We start from the raw sequence: 17844 nt of genomic DNA, 5'->3' as shown, positions 1-17844 counted from the left end.
AAGAAAAAAAGCCTTCCCTGTTACATTACTATTCTAACTCTCCAACCAGCAGTATTTGAAAGTTCAGTAACAAAAGAAGGATGAGACATAAAAATTGCTGAGTATTTATATTAGAAACATCTTCTAAAAGAACTCCATAATAAAGAACCACACATATCAAGCAATTCTAAGCAAATGTGTCTTTACATCTGATAGGATCCTAGAACAAGATCTCTATGGTCCAATCAGATCAAATATTTAGAATGGACCTAAATCCCCAGTCTCAAACCGAAATGGGAAAACTATTTAATTACTGTAAATCCTATTAAACCAATCTTCTTTATCAAGTGGAAGATGCCTGACCTCTGAGGGCTATGGAGGGTATAATGAATGCAGAGTTTAATTAGGCCCCACTGCTGGCTGACTATAATCTATTAATTAGCATTCTGTGTCTCTGTATCTCATTGCAGTGTTTCACTTTACTTTAAAATTGCACCCTTCGTTTTTTGGACCAAAGTTATACAATTTTAGGATTGTGTAGTAATTACAGTGGGTATACGGAGAATATATCCCTGCCAGCACTGGTGTTTAATTAGGGCAAGGGGTGGAATCTAGATAAGGCGGTGTTCACCATTCTTCAGCACATATGGGTTTTTTGGCATGAAAATCCTGTGGACTGTTTCACTGGAACTGAACTGAAGTATTCAGAAGATTCAAATATTTTGTCTTTGAATGTAGACTGATACTTAGAAAGGATATTACGTATTTTCCACACAGCTTCTGAAGTACAAGCATAAACAACTGCTTCAATTATTTCAAAATGAACAAGTACGCCAATAACGTTTTTCATTAAAATTGACATTTCTGAGTCACTTCATAATAAAAACCATCTTAGTGAGGGGCATAGTTTCAGCATCATCAACAAGGTATAATGGTGACTAGCTAATTCCAGGTATAATGGTGATAAATCCAGTAACTTCAAATCTACTCTAAATTTGATACACACACATACACACACGTATAATCTTACACACACATATGCTGTCAATCCATTCTTGAAAAGTAGAGCCTTTAAAAAGAAGTGTTTATTCATAGGCAATTTTTCCACAATATTTCTTAATTCTTTTAAATTTTTATTTTTTATTTCTTTTTAAGAGACAAGGTCTCACTATGTTGCCCAGGCTGGACTCAAACTCCTGGACTCGAGGGATTCTCCTGCCTCAGCCTCCTGAGTAGCTAAGACTACCGGCATACACTACCATACCCAGCTCACAATACTTCTTATAATAAAAAATTATGTCTCAGCCACTTTTCAATTAAATCAAACTGTGATTTTTTTTTATTAACAATACATTTGAAATTGTATAATATTCAAATATGATACACTATGAGAATTATCTAAATACATATAAAGAATCTCATATTTGGGCACTAGTATACACCATTACATACTCCAAATTTACCAATCTCATTTTTACCAAGAAAAAAAAAAAAGAACCCAATACAACCCCTAAGAATACAGTTTCCAAGACCTAGGTTATATTGATACTTAACCACAAAACTAAAGAAAGCAAACTCATTTTTTTCCCCTGATATTTACAATTCAATACCAAACTATAAAAACAGAATTTAAGCCGGGCATGGTGACTCATGCCTGTAATCCCAACACTTTGGGAGGCTGAGGCAGGCAGATCACCTGAGGTCAGGAGTTCGAGACCAGCTTGGCCAACATGGCAAAATCCCGTCTCTACTAAAATACAAAAAATTAGCCAGGCGTGGTGGCACGTGCCTGTAATCCCAGCTACTTGGGAGGCTGAGGCAGGGGAATCGCTCGAACTCAGGAGGCGGAGGTTGCAGTGAGCTGAGATTGTGCCACTGCACTCCAGCCTGGTGACAGAGCAAGACTCCGACTCAAAAAAAAAAAAAAATACAGAAATTAGCCGGGCATGGTGGCACATGCCTGTAATCCTGGCCACTCGGGAGGCTGAGGCAGAAGAATCGCTTAAACCTGGGAGGCAGAGGTTCCAGTAAGCTGAGATTGTGCCATTGCACTCCAGCCTGGGCAACACTGAGACTCCAGCTCAAAAAAAAACGGCCGGGTGCGGTGGCTCATGCCTGTGATCCCAACACTTTGGGAGGCCAAGGCAGATGGATTACCTGAGGTCGAGAGTTCAAGACCAGTCTGGTCAACATGGTGAAAACTGTCTCTACTAAAAATACAAAAAATTGGCCAGGCACGGTGGCTCACACCTATAATCCCAGCACTTTGGGAGGCTGAGGTGGGAGGATCATGAGGTCAGGAGATTGAGACCATCCTGGCTAACACAGTGAAACTCCATCTCTACTGAAAATACAAAAAATTAGCTGGGCGTGGTGGCAGGCACCTGTAGTCCCAGCTACTCAGGAGGCTGAGGCAGGAGAATGGCATTAATCCGGGAGGCAGAGCTTGCAGTGAGCTGAGATCACGCCACCACACTCCAGCCTGAGCAACAGAGCGAGACTCTGTCTCAAAAAAAAAAAAAAAAAAAATACAAAAAATACAAAAAATTAGCCAGGCGTGGTGGCACACACCTGTAATCCCAGCTACTCCAGAGGCTGAGGCAGGAGAGTCACTTGAACCCTGGAGATGGAGGTTGCAGTGAGCCAAGGTTACGCCACTGCACTCCAGCCTGGGTGACACAGTGAGGCTCTGTCTCAAAAACAATTAAAAAAAAAAACTGAGAATGTACTATCATTTTATGTTTAGGAATGATTTTTTTTGGTGTTGTACTTCAACTGACAAATCCAACCAATTTACTTTGTAGTGCAATGCAAATTAAAAACTAAAGTCAGTACTGTACTGACAACTCAAAAATGTCAACTGAAGAAAATGTACTTCACTGTTCTGCCGTCATGTATCATGTGAACATTTATCTGGTGCATCAGTGATTCACAAGGTGAGGAGACATCAACATCACCTGGAGGGCTCTTTTTAACTAAACATATCTAAAATTTTAAACACCCTTTTCCCCTACACACGCCCCATCCACTGAGGGTCCCTGTCACAGTTAATGATCATTATGAACAAGAGTAGGTCACATCCCTGAGATGTAAAGTGGTAGAATAAAGGATGAGACACACTGAGCAAATGGTCCCTTGTTTCTTTTCCTTTCTTTTATGGTTGAGCTCAAAAGTGCCACAATAGAACCATCACAAATTGACAAACAGGCAACAGACAAGTTTAAGACTTAGATTTACATTCGGCGCAGTGGCTCATGCCTATAATCCCAGCACTTTGGGAGGCCAAGGCGGACGGATCACGAGGTCAGGAGTTCAAGACCAGCCTGGCCAACACAGTGAAGCCCCATCTTTACTAAAATACAAAAATTAGCCAGGTGTGGTGGGGGGCACCTGTAATCCCAGCTACTAAGGAGGCTGAGGCAGGAGAACTGCTTGAACCGGGACCCAGGAGGCAGAGGTTGCAGTGAGCCAAGATCGCATCACTGTACTCCAGCCTGGGCTACAGAGCAAGACTCCGTCTCCAAAAAAAAAAAAAAAAGAATTACATTAGATTTACTAAATTCTAAAGATCCCAAGAGTGGTTTCTCATCAGAACCACCAGAGAAGCTTGTTCAAAACATAAGTTCCTGGACCCCATCTCCAGAGATTGTACTTAGCTGGTATGAAGGAAGGCCTGGCAATCTGTTTTAACCAAATATGCCTGTTGATGTTGATGTTTCTGAGCCAGCATTTAAGAACCCTGTCCTTAATTTTAGACTCCATCAGTGGGGTCTATTTTAGCTTTTTTTCTTTCTTTACACATTCTTAAAGTCTTAATGACTCAAACTCAAAGAACTTCCTAAGGAATATTTTTTAAAGGACAATTTCTCTTCTTTAAAGCAGCTAAGTCTCTAAGAAAGAGATTTAAATATATTAAAACACTCAAATTTTGAGTAGTGACAACTTTAATAACTGATGAAAAAGTAAAAGCAAAGTAGTTTGAAGTTATAATGTATCTGAGAAAGAATAAAATTATCATAATTTCTAATTACTTAGAAATCTGATTCAAATGAATTCAAGGTTTTTAATTTGCGTTGTACTACCAAGTAAATTCGAAGAATTTTGGCCCTGTGATATTAACTAGAATAGACACAATAGAATAGTAGGAGGCATTAAAAATAATAATTTAGATATATATTAGAGACCTTTAGTATACAGTAGAAATGTTGTTAGCTAAAAAAAGGTCACAGCATAATACCAACAGTATTCCATTCAGGTAAATCTGTTATGTGTATATGCATAGAGATATTTCAGTAAAGAGAAATGTCAAAATGTTAACAGTGGAATAGCAAAGTTGTCAGTAGATGGGAGGATCTGGAATATATTTTGCTTTCATATCTATGCTTTTCTGTTTTATATTTATGAACAGAAAAATTGAGCTATTTTTATTGCTGAAAATGTGTCTGGAGCTTTAACATACAAAATGTAATGTAACTAGAGATCTTCAAGTAGCCAAAACAGTAGATCTGAATATCTGGAGTGCATATTAGTAAGAATGGTAAGACAATCAACAGAAATCTTAAATTAGATTTACAGTCATATGTTGCTTAATGACAGATATGTTCTGAGAAAGGCGATTTCATCATTGTGCAAAGATCATCAAGTGGACTTATACAAACCCATCTGGTACGGCCTACCACACACCTAGGATATAGGATAGAGCCTACTGCTTCTAGGCTACAAACTGTACAGCATGTTACTGTATTGAATACTGTAGGCAACTGTAACACAATGGTAAATATCTGTGTATCTAAACACATCTAAGCATAGAAAAGATACAGTGAAAACACTGTATTATAATCTTTGTTTTTTGTTTTGTTTTTAGAGACAGGGTCTCACTCTCACACAGGCTGGAGTACAGTGGCCCAATCTCAGCTGACTGGCCTCGACCTCCCAGGTTCAGGTGATCCTCCTGCCTCAGTCTCCCAAGTAGTACAGGCGCCCACCACCAAACCCCGCTAAATTTTTTTCTATTTTTTGCAGAGACAGGGTTTCACCATTTTGCCCAGGCTGGTCTCAAACTCCTGGCCTCAACCAATCCACACCCTCTCAGCCTCACAAAGTGCTGGGAGTACAGGTGCGAGCTACCACACCTGGCTAACACTATATTGTAATCTTATGGGACCATAGTAATACATGAGGTCCATCATTGACCTAAACATCTTTGTGTGGCAGATGACTTCTTCATCAGAGACACAGATCATTTCTGATTGCTTCTTTAGTTCTTAGTATCATTTAAGAACACTGCAGAAATTGATATCAGTTGCTTTCTTTATAATTTTTATTAACCTAATCCAAAAATAAAGTGTAATACCAACAATGAGGTAGCTAATTACATATTCTCCTTTAAGAGTATGAGATAGCTTTTTTAAGGAGGAAAAAAATTCAAGCTTGCAAGTTTAAGAAAACTTCTAAAAGTACAGACAACTTGGGCCATGGGGGAAAAAAATGTGAAAAGAGAAAAATTCTAAAAGTCTTTTAAACAAAAAGTATGGGCTGGGCATGGTGGCTCACGCCTATAATCCCAGCACTTCGGGAGGCCAAGGCAGGTGAACCACCTGAGGTCAGGAGTTTGAGACCAGCCTGGCCAACTCGGTGAAACCCCGTCTCTACTAAAAATACAAATATTAGCCGGGCGTGGTAGCAGGCACCTGTAATTCCAGCTACCCAGGAGGCTGAGACAGGAGAATCACTTGAACCTGGGAGGTGGAGGTTGCAATGAGCTGAGATTGCATCACTGTACTTCAGCCTGGGAGACAGACCAAGACTCCGTCTCGAAAAAAAAAAAAAAAAAAAAAAAAAGTACGTTTAACATTTTAACTAGTAGAGCCTGAATATGATTTGTTCACATCTTTGGAGTCATCAGCTTCCTCACTGAATGTGACATGGCTATCAGCAAACATCAACTATAACCTGGAGGAGCAAAAAAAATAAGTGGATATTTCCTGTAGCTAATGTGACAGCACTTAGCTCTCCAATTGCAAAGCCCCATAATTATAATGCCCAGTCATCTCATTTATTTTCTACAAGTAAACAATCACACCAAGTTGCCTTTCCTCCACCTTAAATGTAAAGAATTACAGAACAAAAAGCTACAAAAGCATCCTGATGTTAAACTTCCATGAATGGCAACAAAAAGAACAGTTACTTATTGTTCGTACTTAATAAATACATCATCAACATTAAACTTTTTTTTCTTTTTTGAGACAGTCTCACTCCGTCACCCCAGACTGGAGTGCAGTGGCGGGATCTCAGCTCACTGCAACCTCCGCCTCCCAGGTTTATGTGATACTCCTGCCTCAGCCTCCTTAGATGCTGGAATTACAGGCACACACCATCACACCTAGCTAATTTTTGTATTTTTAGTAGAGTCAGGGTTTCGCCATGTTGCCAGGCTGGTCTCGAACTCCTGACCTCAATGATCCGCACAACTCGGCCTCCCAAATGCTGGGATTACAAGTGTGAGCCACCGCACCCGGCTAACATTAACTTTTTAAAAGTAATTTCTGTTCTCAGCTGACAACACTGATTTACCTTGTGATAGTCATTTTGTTTTGTTTTTAAGAATGACTTTTTGACATTATGACAAATCTTAATGGTATACTTTAAAGTTACCTTGTCTAAATACATTTGGTAATAGATATTAGAGTGTGTGGCAAAATTATACTCTCAGAAGAATTGAAAAAAAAAAAAGATAACATATGCTGAAAGGAAAGACACGAAGAGAAAGAGAAACCAGAGAAAAGAACCAAGCAAGAATTGGAGCAAGGAGACATGGGCAACTAGAAAAAAACAGGGCACAGGACCAAATTTGGAAAGCGCTGAGAAATGGAGGACACAAAATAGTAAAATCAATAGGAAAAAGGAAGATACATATACTACGAAGGGAAAAATCTAGGAAAGGGGGAAAAAAAAGGCTATTTCATTTATATACATGAATTCAGCCAATAAAGGTAAACACACATGTAGAACTTACCTGGTTTTCCTCCTGTACAACTCTGTACTGTTCCTTCCAAATAGTGATTTTGGAAGCTTCGTCTTTTCTCAGGGCTCGTTCTTTCTTCAGCTCTGGGCTCCAGAAGGTCTTGATGCTATTCATTGAAGAACTCAATTTGCTCTCCTTTACTTCCACATCTTTCCGCAAGAGATCATTTTCCCTTAATACTTCCTTCAGCTGTGTCTGCAGATCCATGATTGTGTTATCTCTCGCCTGACGAAGGGAGTGAGGTACAGTGGATGCCATACTCACAGGAGGGAGGTGATGCTCTCCAAATGCTATGGTGTCACTAGCAACCCCACTGCTAGCTATATTGGGGCTACTACCCATAGCAGTCATCCGAACACCGTAAGGCAGACGTCCCCCAGAACGGCCAAGTGTCATGGTGCTTTTAGGTGTTTCTGAACCCACATTTTCATGGTCACTTAGATACATAGGGCCAGAGGTGGCATAGGCAGCATTTAAAGATTGTATATTTTCCATTGAAAGGGTTTTCCCACTGCCACCTCCAACACTGCTTCCCGAACTCCCTCCTGTACTATTGGTTCGACGATGACCCAAGCGAGGGGAACGTGGAAGCCTGGGTGAACGCCCAGGGCTCTGGCTGCTCGGTTCCACCTTCCCAACAGAGCGAGCACTTCCATACATGGTTGCAAGGTCAGAAAAGGTGTAAAGCAGAAAATCAACAACAACAACAACAACAAAATGGGAACTTTGTGAGGTGTCTCTATGGCTATAAGTTGTTTTAAGGTTAATCAGAAGAAGGTCCCCAGCTGTCCAATCTCGAAGAAGTATCTTACACCATATCTGTAATGAAAAGATCACACATTAAATCCTCCAATAATAAATATTTCCCTTCTCAGAAACTTTCCATTACCCCCACTTAAAGAAGATCTAGCCCTTCTACCATGTATTTACTCATGCATTCAGAATGTGATTACAGCATAATGTACTCATAGTAAGCAATATTTTAGAGATATTTTAGATGTCTCAAAACTGAATGCTGAAAACATACCACGCAACTGGGGAAAAAAAAAAGTGCCAGGTGCAATGGCTCATGTCTATAATCCCAGTGCTTTGGGAGGCCAAGGTAGGGAGATCGCTTGAGGCCAGGAGTTCAAGACCAACCTGGGATACACAGCAAGACCCTGTCTACAAAAAACAAAAAAAAAAAAAACAAGAAGTATAAAGATTGACAAGGAAAAGATTAAACTCAATGTCTGAATGTATGATTTTCTAACTGAAAACCCAAGATAATCAACTGACAAGTTATTAGAATAACAGAACTCAACAAATTGGTCAAACTCAATATCAATATATAAATATCAATGTATACATCAGTAGTAACAACTAGAAAATGTAGTTTTTAATTTAAAAGAAATTTTAAATCCCATTCACAACAGCAACAAAACCATAAAAGTACTTTGATGTAAATCAACAAAAATGTGCAAGCATTTTGGGGGAAAAAAACTATAACATTTTACTGAGAGACATGAAAGAACACCTAAACAAAAGTTATCCGTGTTCATGGATGAGAAGACGAACACTGCTAAGATTCAGTTCTTCCCCAACTACTTAGCACAATCCCAGTGAAAAATCTCTACAGGATTTTGCTAACCAGCTATAGATCACTTCCTTTCACAGGTGTTGAAGGGTTTTTCAAGTAACTCAACAAGCTGACTCTAAAATTCAAATGGAGAGTAAAGATACAAGAGTAACCAAACAATTTAAAATAGATGAACAAAGAAGGAAGACAGCCCTCAACAGCAAGATAAATTACAAATCCATAATTCTTCATTTGTACTGCAAAAATCCAAAAACCTCTGAAAATGTTTTTCCTTTTAACTCATCTAGCAGCAAAACTTGACCTGATCTGAGCTTACTTACTGTTTATATGTATCCCACATAGTGTGACTTCATATATTTCATCAAGAAAACAATGTGTGTGATTACTGGATACTACCTAATGTCCACTAAGTATTACTGGAAAAAATTCCTGACAACAAAACCACATCTGACCTGCGAGGTTTCTCATAAAGTATTGTAGCCTTGTAAAACTATAATAATGAAAACTGTATAGTACTAGCCCAAGAACAGGGTCTAAATTATATACGGGAATTTAATATATGTTAAAAGTAACATTTCAAAACAGTGAGTGACATGGTTTGGCTGTGTCCCCACTCAAATCTCACCTTGAATGGTAATAATCTTCACGTATCAAGGGTGGGGCCAGGTGTACTTAACTGAATCATGGGAGCGGTTTCCCCTCTACTGTTCTTGTGGTAGTGAATAAGTCTCATCAGATGTGATAGTTTTATAAATGGGAGTTCCCTTGCACAAGTTCTCTTGTCTGTCGCCATGTAAGATATAATTTTGCTCCTCATTCACCTTCTGCCATGATTGTGAGGTCTCCCCAGCCATGTGGAACTGAGAGTCCATTAAACCTTTTTCCTGGCAGGGTGCAGTGGCTCACACCTGTAATTTCAGCAATTTGGGAGACCAAGGCGGGCGGATCACCTGACATCAAGAGTTCGAGACCAGCCTGACTAACACGGTGAAACCCAATCTCACTAAAAGTACAAAAATTAACCGAGCATGGTGGCAGGTGTCTGTAATCCCAGCTACTCAGGAGGCTGAGGCATGAGAAGCTTGAACCCAGGCGGCAGACATTGCAGTGAGCCGAGATTGCGCCACTGCACTCTAGCCTGGGTGAGAAGAGTGAGACTCCGTCTCAAAAAAAAAAAAAACTTTCCTTTTTAAATTACCTAGTCTTGGGTATGTCTGTATTAGCAGCATGAGAACAGACTAATACAGTGAGGAAATGAAAAATCACTCAATAAATGAAGTTTAAATACTTGTTGCTCTTTGAGAAACATAAAGTATATTCGTCTTCACATAGTACACCAAAATAAATTCCATATACGTTAAATATATAAATTTTTTAAACCATTAAAAATACTAGAAGAAAATTTTGAAGAATATCCTTGTGAACTTGAGTTAGGAAAAGGCTTAAATAAAAAACCAGAAGCAAAAACCATAAAGAAAAACAACCAACACACTTAATTATGTCAAAATGACAAAGTATTATACCAAAAAATGCTGTAAATAAAATTAGAAGATAAACCAAAAGCTAGGTGAAAAATACAGTCAACATAAGCATAATGATCTGTAAACAGAGTATGTAAAGAATTCCTACATGGGAAATGCCAATTTTGAAACAGCAATAATTAGAGGGAAGGAAACTTGTGTTATAAAGGGGAAAAATGTTTGTGGAGGCTTTAGCTCAACGTATAAAGCTCTACACTCAAACTACCATAAAGCACCTGAATTTTTGTTTCAAAAAAGAAAACATGTTCATACTCTACAAGTATAATTAAAACAAATTTTAAAACCACAGGCAGTTGTCCCCTTGATATCTGCTGGGGACTGGCTCCAGCGGAAAGTATCCAGATATCCAAGACCCCCACAGACAACAAAAATCCCAGGATGCTCAAGTCCCTGATTCAAAATGACATAGTAATCGCATAAAACCTATGGATATTCTCCAGTATACTTTAAATCATCTCTAAATTACTTATAATACTTAATACAATGTAGATGCTATGTAAATCGTTGTTATTGTGTTTTTTATTTGTATTATTTTTCCATGTTGTATTATTTTTTCCCAAGTATTTTCTTTTTTTTTTTTTTTCCACTTTTTATTTCAAGGTGACTTTAAGATTCCTTCCCAAATATTTTTGGTCCACAGTTGGTTTGATCTGTGGATGCAGAACCCACTATACTATAGCTATCAACTTTATACACTTCCTTCAAAGACAATACAGATCTAAACTAGATCTCTCTGATTTCCTAGCATCATTTCAAAGAATTGGCTTAGGTCAAGTAACAACAGGCTTCAGCATATTAAACAATATTTTCCCAAAATCCATTATTATGTAAATTGATTCTTGTAAGTGTTTCTTCATTGAAAATAGTACCCAAGTAAATCATATTGTCAAAAATAAGATTCTAAAGACAGTATCTATTCTGGTCAAACTCAAACAGGTTAAAAATCCTCAAAAATGTGAACACACAGGTGGTCTCATCTCTACATTAGTGAACCAGTAAAGAAATCTCAACAAACAAGACAGGAAATACACAGAACCTGACCCTTTAAGGAAAGACTCCAATCTCCCTCCATCTCAGAAACTGCTATGGCACACCAAGTTCAGAAATTGCAATATTTTGCTAGTAATGTTAGGAAATTCCTTTCCAGGACTAACCTAGCTCATGAAGTAAAAATTCCTTTTCATGAGTAATCTGGACTGTAAAGTGGGTGACAGGTAGTAATCTACAAATCACTACTTAAGATGAATTCTATTTCAAGATCGAAGAGGGATACAAAGTTTTTTCTTTTTTTAAGTAATTTGAATATTGCTTAAAATAAGAGAGCCATTAATTATCTGGAATCCTTTGAATAACAAAAGCCAACATTTAGTGAGTGAGTGTTTCATATGCCAGGCACTGTACTATGAGTTTTATAAGATTTAATATTTATATTAAATATATTCAATATTCATTTATAATTTAATATTTCGTATGAATAAGTAAGATGGGTCCTGTCATTATTTCCATTTTACAGATAAAGAAAGTTGAGGCTTAGAGGGCTTAAGTGACTTATCTAAAGACACACAGCTATTCAATGGTAGGGTCACAGCCTAATTCCAGATCCCTGGAGGCTGTTAACTATCATCTGCTGATGTAACATCTCAAGTGTCCATAGGATAGTAAAGGTTCTCACAAGTTTAAGGTAGTGTATCCTACTAATTTACCACTCTAAACTTTATGTTACATCTTAGATTTTCCCAGGTGCAAAACTTCAACAATCACTTATATCTTTCTATTAAGTAGGAGAAAGTCTTTTTTAAAAGATGGTAGGCAGAATAAAATAAGTAAAACAATAAAATAATACAGAAATTCAAGAGTTTCAAGAATCACACCATGAGAACTATAAACTGCCACATTCACACACACACACAAATATCCCAACTGTGCTGCTGTGCGGAACTCTATTTTCACGTAGTGGAGTAACTAAATCACACTAAATAGGCTAAGATCCAGTAACAAAAATTCACATTGTTTTCAACATTAGCAGGTGCGCACTCTAATATTCAAGTCACTTTCAAATCCAAAATCGTATTTCCAAGTGGAGTCTGTTATTTTCAGAACTATATTCATTTATATGACGAGGGAAGGAATTCACCAGCTCTATCTGAAGGAAGCCCTCATATCAGCTTTTTAATCTCATGAGCTTCAGGGAAGACAGTGTTTTTAAAAAATTCTTACTAAACTATGGAAGAAAGCCACAAAATAATAATTCTTGCACTTTAAACAATTTGACCAAAAATATGACCAAATAAGTCACACAGTATGACTCAATTTATGTAAAATTCTAGATTTATTATGACAGAAAGCTACTAAGTACATGACTAGGGGCTGGGTAGAGGGAGGCATGGTTCATAAAGGAGCAGGGGGAAACTTTTGGGGGTGATTAAAATGTTCTCCATTGTGTTTGGGATGATGGTTCCACAGGCATATATGTATGTCAAAACTGATCAAACTGTATAAATATGTGCAATTACTGTATATAAATTATACCACAAGAGTTTGGGGAAAATTGCATGTATTTTAAACTCTTTCTCTAAATTAAGCCAAAAGAAACACCTTTAGTGATTTATATACCTAGAGTCCCGATTGCTGCTAGAGAAAATCATGCAGCTGTTCAGTTTGATTTCCTACCTCAGCTGTACCCATGTTTCTCCCCCAGAGCCCCACAAGTCCCTTAATTAGCTTCCTATGCAATATTTGTTGTGGTGGGTTATTTCAAATCTTGGCCTTCTGCCTCTCACTTTCAGCAAATGACTTCATATTACGGGATGAATTGTGTCCCCTAATCCAAAATTCCTAAATTGAAGTCTTAACCCCTATACCTCAGAATGTGACTATATTTTAGATAGGGTCCTTAAAGAAGTAATTAAGGTTCAAGGAGGGTACTGAGGTGGGCCCTAATCCAATATAACTAGTATCCTTATAAAAACAGATTAGGACACAGGCAAGCACAGAGGAAAGACCATGTAAAGACACCAGAAAATGGCCATGTACAACCCAAAGAGATAGGCCTCCAGAAGAAACCAACCATGCCAACACCTTCGTCTCAGAATTCCAGCTTCCAGAATTATGAGAAAATACATTCTTGTGCCGGACACGATGGCTCACGCCCATAATCCCAGCACTTTGGGAGGCCATAGTGGGCGGATCACCTGAGGTCAGAAGTTCAAGACCAGTCTGGCCAACATGGTGAAACCCTGTCTCTACTAAAAATACAAAAATTAACTGGGCATGGTGGCGAGTGCCTGTAGTCCTAGCTACTCTGGAGGCTGAGGCAGGAGAATCGCTTGAACCCGGGAGGCGGAGGTTGCAGTGAACAGAGATGGCGCCACTGCACTCCAACCTAGGCGACAGAGCAAGACTCTGTCTCGGAACAGAAAAAGAAGAAAAGAAACTGTTGTTAAGCCACATCGTCAGTGGTCTTGTGGGGGCGCGGGGTGGAGGTGCGGGAGATGTTTTGTGTTTTTGTTTGTTGAGACAGGATCTCCTCTGTCACCCAGGCTGGAGTGCAGTGGTACAATCACAGCTCACCGTGGCCTCAACCTCCGAGGCTCAAGCACTTCTCCCACCTCAGCCACCCGAGTAGCTGAGACTACAGGCAAGCATCAGCACACCCAGCTAATTTTTGTATTTTTGGTAGAGGTGGGGTTTCACCATGTTGCCCAGGCTGGTCTCGAACTCTTGGGCCCAACGGATTCGCCTGCCTCAGCCTCCCAAAGTACTGGGATTACAGGCGTGAGCCACCGCGCCCAGCTGATGGTACTTTCTTACAGCAGCCCTACCAAATGTATGTATCTCACCTCCTACATTAGAGAGAAACAGAGAAATCAAACAGGAACTATCTCAACTTCCTCTCACCACATGTTCATTGACAGCAACAACCATCCTTAACTTCCTCTATTCTGATGGAAGTGGGCTTCAGCTAATCCTTCCACTGGGTACTTTAGTCTCCATTCCCTCTGGCTTCTCCAGACCTTAGTTAATGATCACTTTTCCTCTCTAATGCCTTTTTAACTTCTGTCTATAATACATCTTGTTTTTTAAGCACTCCCAATTTTTTGACACTCTCCTCTCTTGGTTTCTCTATATCATATGCTCTTTTCTTCTAACCCTCCTCCTTCTTTGTTCGTTCCTCCCTTAAATGTTTCTGATCTTCATCCCTGTGTTATTCTCACACTACAATATCATCCTTAAGAAATCCTTTCTCCCTGCCTCTACCAGCTTAAAATAACATATGTACAACAAAGACTCCAAATTTACTACTTCTCCAGTACTTTTTTACTTCTCCTTTGAGAATCAGAACTATGTATCCCACCTCTGGACATCTTCACTTATACTCCTCACATGCACCTCAAATACACCATGCCCCCAAACTGAACTCCACATCAAGGTCTCCCCATTCCAAAACCAAATCTGCTGCTGCAGGGAAAAAAAAAAAAAAAAAAAATCAAAAAAAGAACATGGCAGTGGACAACGTCTATTCAAATGAATAACATCAGCTGCTCAAGCCAGAGCCTGAGAGTCCTCCCAAAATCTTCATACTCCATATATACACATATTATCAAAACAATAAAATTCCTGTTGCTTTGATTTCTAGGAAATCTTCATACTCCATATCTATACATATTATCAAAACAATACAACTCCTGTTTCTTTGATTTCTAGGAAATCTTCATACTCCATATCTATACATATTATAAAAACAATACAATTCCTGTTGCATTGATTTCTAGGTACCTCTTAAATTGATCCTCTTCCTCCATTCCCACAATTATTACCTCGGTTTATGCCATCCTATCCTACCTGAATTAAAACAACTTTCTAACCTGACTGCCTGCCTCTAGCCTCAGAGTCCTGTATTAGTCCATTCTCAAGCTCTATGTAGAACTACCCACAAGACTGGGTAATTTATAAAAGAGAGAGGTTTAATTGACTCAGTTCTGCACGGCTGGGGAGAGTCCTGTATTAGTCCATTCTCAAGCTCTATGTAGAACTACCCACAAGACTGGGTAATTTATAAAAGAAAGAGGTTTAATTGACTCAGTTCTGCACGGCTGGGGAGAGTCCTGTATTAGTCCATTCTCAAGCTCTATGTAGAACTACCCACAAGACTGGGTAATTTATAAAAGAAAGAGGTTTAATTGACTCAGTTCTGCACGGCTGGGGAGAGTCCTGTATTAGTCCATTCTCAAGCTCTATGTAGAACTACCCACAAGACTGGGTAATTTATAAAAGAAAGAGGTTTAATTGACTCAGTTCTGCACGGCTGGGGAGGCCTCAAGAAGCTTACAATCATGGCAGAAGGGGAAGCAAACACATCCTTCTTCATATGGCAGCAGGAAGAAGTCCCAAGCAAAGGGGGACGAGCCCCTTACAAAACCATCAGATCTAGGCTGGGCGTGGTGGCTCATGCCTGTAATCCCAACAATTTGGGAGGCCAAGGTCGGTGGATCACTTGAGGTCAGGAGTTCAAGACCAGCCTGGCCAACATGGTGAAACCCTGTCTCTACTAAAAATACAAATATTACCCAGACGTGCTCACTCGAACCCAGGAGGCAAAGGTTTCAGTGAGCCAAGATTATGCCACTGCACTCAAGCCTGGGTGACAGAGCAAGACTCTGTCTCAAAAAAGAAAAAAAAAATCGATCTCGTGGGCACTCACTATCAGAACAGTATGGGGTAACCGACCCCACGATTCAGCTACCACCAGGTCCCTCCACAACATGTAGGGATTATGGGAACTACAATTCAAGGTGAGATTGCTGGGGACACAGCCAAACCGAATCAGTCCCCAATCAGTGTTTTTCAAACTTAGAATTATGACCCAATAGTAGGTTGTGAAATCATCTTGATAAGCTGCAACCAAGCTTGTTTTCTTGTTTGTTTTAAATGAAATAAAATCACTAGATGCCCTGAGCCAGAATCACTCAACACACTCTTCATGAAATTTGAGATGTTTGTTTTTCAAATCCAGTAAGTTCTGAAGTAATTGTAATGCAACAAGAGATAACAGTGTTGTTTTCTGCAATGTTTCAGGTGTGCATATGTGTGCACACGTGCATGCTGGATCACAATATAAAATGTACTTCTTGGCCAGGCACAGCAGCCCGTGCCTGTAATACCAGCACTTTGGGAGACCAAGGAGGTAGGATTGCTTGAGTCCAGGAATTCAAGACCAGCCTGGACAACATAGCAAGATCCTATCTATAGGAGAATAGAGATAAGATCTCTAAAATAAACAGATAAATAGAACAGAAAATAAAATGTATAGCTTATTTTCACAGCGTATCACACCAAAGTAAACATAAGCATTGTTGAGAACTGAGAAGGAACTAGGATTTTATTTAACCCTACTTACAGGTTAATACATTAGCCTATGACCATTTCATGGATACTGACAGAATACATGAGTCTCCTGGGTCAAACACAAAGAACTTTATTACTCACAGCACAGCAAGCATGAACATGTTTGCAGTGTCTCCCTGTTACCCCCAAGTCCCATAAGGTGACATGGAGGGGCTCAGATGGATGCTACACAGGCAGTGGGTTTGCATCACAGCTAAGGAACATTGGGCTTAGGGAATCCACCACTTTTTTTTTTTTTTTTTGAGACGGAGTCTTGTTCTGTCGCCCAGGCTGGAGTGCAACGGCGCTATCTCGGCTCACTGCAAGCTCCGCCTCCCGGGTTCACGCCATTCTCCTGCCTCAGCCTCCCGAGTAGCTGGAACTACTGGCGCCTGCTGCCACGCCCGGCTAATTTTTTGTATTTTTTAGTAGAGACGGGGTTTCACCGTGTTAGCCAGGATGGTCCCGATCTCCTGACCTCGTGATCCGCCCGCCTCAGCCTCTCAAAGTGCTGCGATTACAGGCATGAGCCACCGCGCCCGGCCGGAATCCACCACTTTTATAGTAAGTAATAAGTAGGCCTGCTCTTTGTCCCAATGGAAGACATTACCTCCTCCCGCAAAGTGGCCCGCTGCAAACACAGTCCTGAAGAATGGCCTGGGTTAGGAACAGTCAAGGCCTTGCTTGCATTCCTGGCATACTCAACAGGGTGTATATGAAATAAGAGTCTCGGCTGGGCACGGTGGCCCATGCCTGTAACCCCAGCACTTTGGGAGGCTGAGACAGGCGGATCACTTGAGGTCAGGAGTTTGAGACCAGTCTGGCCAACATGGTGAAACCCCGTCTCTACTAAAAATACAAAATTAGCCGGGCATGGTGGCACGTGCCTATAATCCCAGCTATTCAGGAGGCTGAGGCAGAAGAATCGCTTGAAACCGGGAGGTGGAGGTTACAGTGAGCCCAGACTGCGCCACTGCACTCCTGCCTGGGTGAAAGAGCGGGACTCCGTCTCAAAAAAAAGAAATAAGAAGCTCATGGAAGATTCATCCTCCTGACAATTATTTGTGGTAGTTTTAAAGTATGTTCATAAATTATTTAATGCTCCTCCCTTCAAGAGGGAGAGTAAATTTCCTCTCCTTGAGTGTGGACTGGACTTAATGACTTGCTTCCAATGAGGTACTTTCATGACTAACTCTTAAAAGACACTGGAGCTTCTGTCTTCGTCACTCTCTCAAATCACTCTCTCTCTCAGGAATCCAGCTGCCATGTCGTGAGGATACTCAAACTTCAAACTACCCTGTGAAGAGAGTCACATATTCAGGAACTGAAGTGTCCTG

At 39.9% G+C, this 17844-nt stretch overlaps 1 protein-coding gene across 28 annotated transcripts in view; it reads right to left on the bottom strand.

Moving 5' to 3' along the window:
- The window catches only part of ERC1 (ELKS/RAB6-interacting/CAST family member 1), a 511501-nt gene that overhangs the window by 463394 nt on the left and 30263 nt on the right, over positions 1 to 17844 (bottom strand). For 21 of the 28 annotated variants that reach the window (XM_054527822.2, XM_063711688.1, XM_063711689.1 and 18 more), the window contains exon 2: positions 6995 to 7822. The exons of 6 other annotated variants lie outside the window; for them this stretch is intronic. In XM_054527822.2, the coding sequence (XP_054383797.1) occupies positions 6995 to 7663 (669 nt within the window). In that variant the 5' untranslated portion in view covers positions 7664 to 7822. Of the gene's footprint in view, positions 1 to 6994; positions 7823 to 8030; positions 8159 to 17844 lie in introns of those variants that run through there. One more of the 28 variants, XM_054527823.2, reaches the window with a different exon arrangement.

Source organism: Pongo abelii, chromosome 10 (assembly GCF_028885655.2).
Source record: "Pongo abelii isolate AG06213 chromosome 10, NHGRI_mPonAbe1-v2.0_pri, whole genome shotgun sequence".
Lineage (NCBI taxonomy): Eukaryota > Metazoa > Chordata > Mammalia > Primates > Hominidae > Pongo > Pongo abelii.
This window is presented reverse-complemented; position numbering and strand designations above follow the sequence as displayed.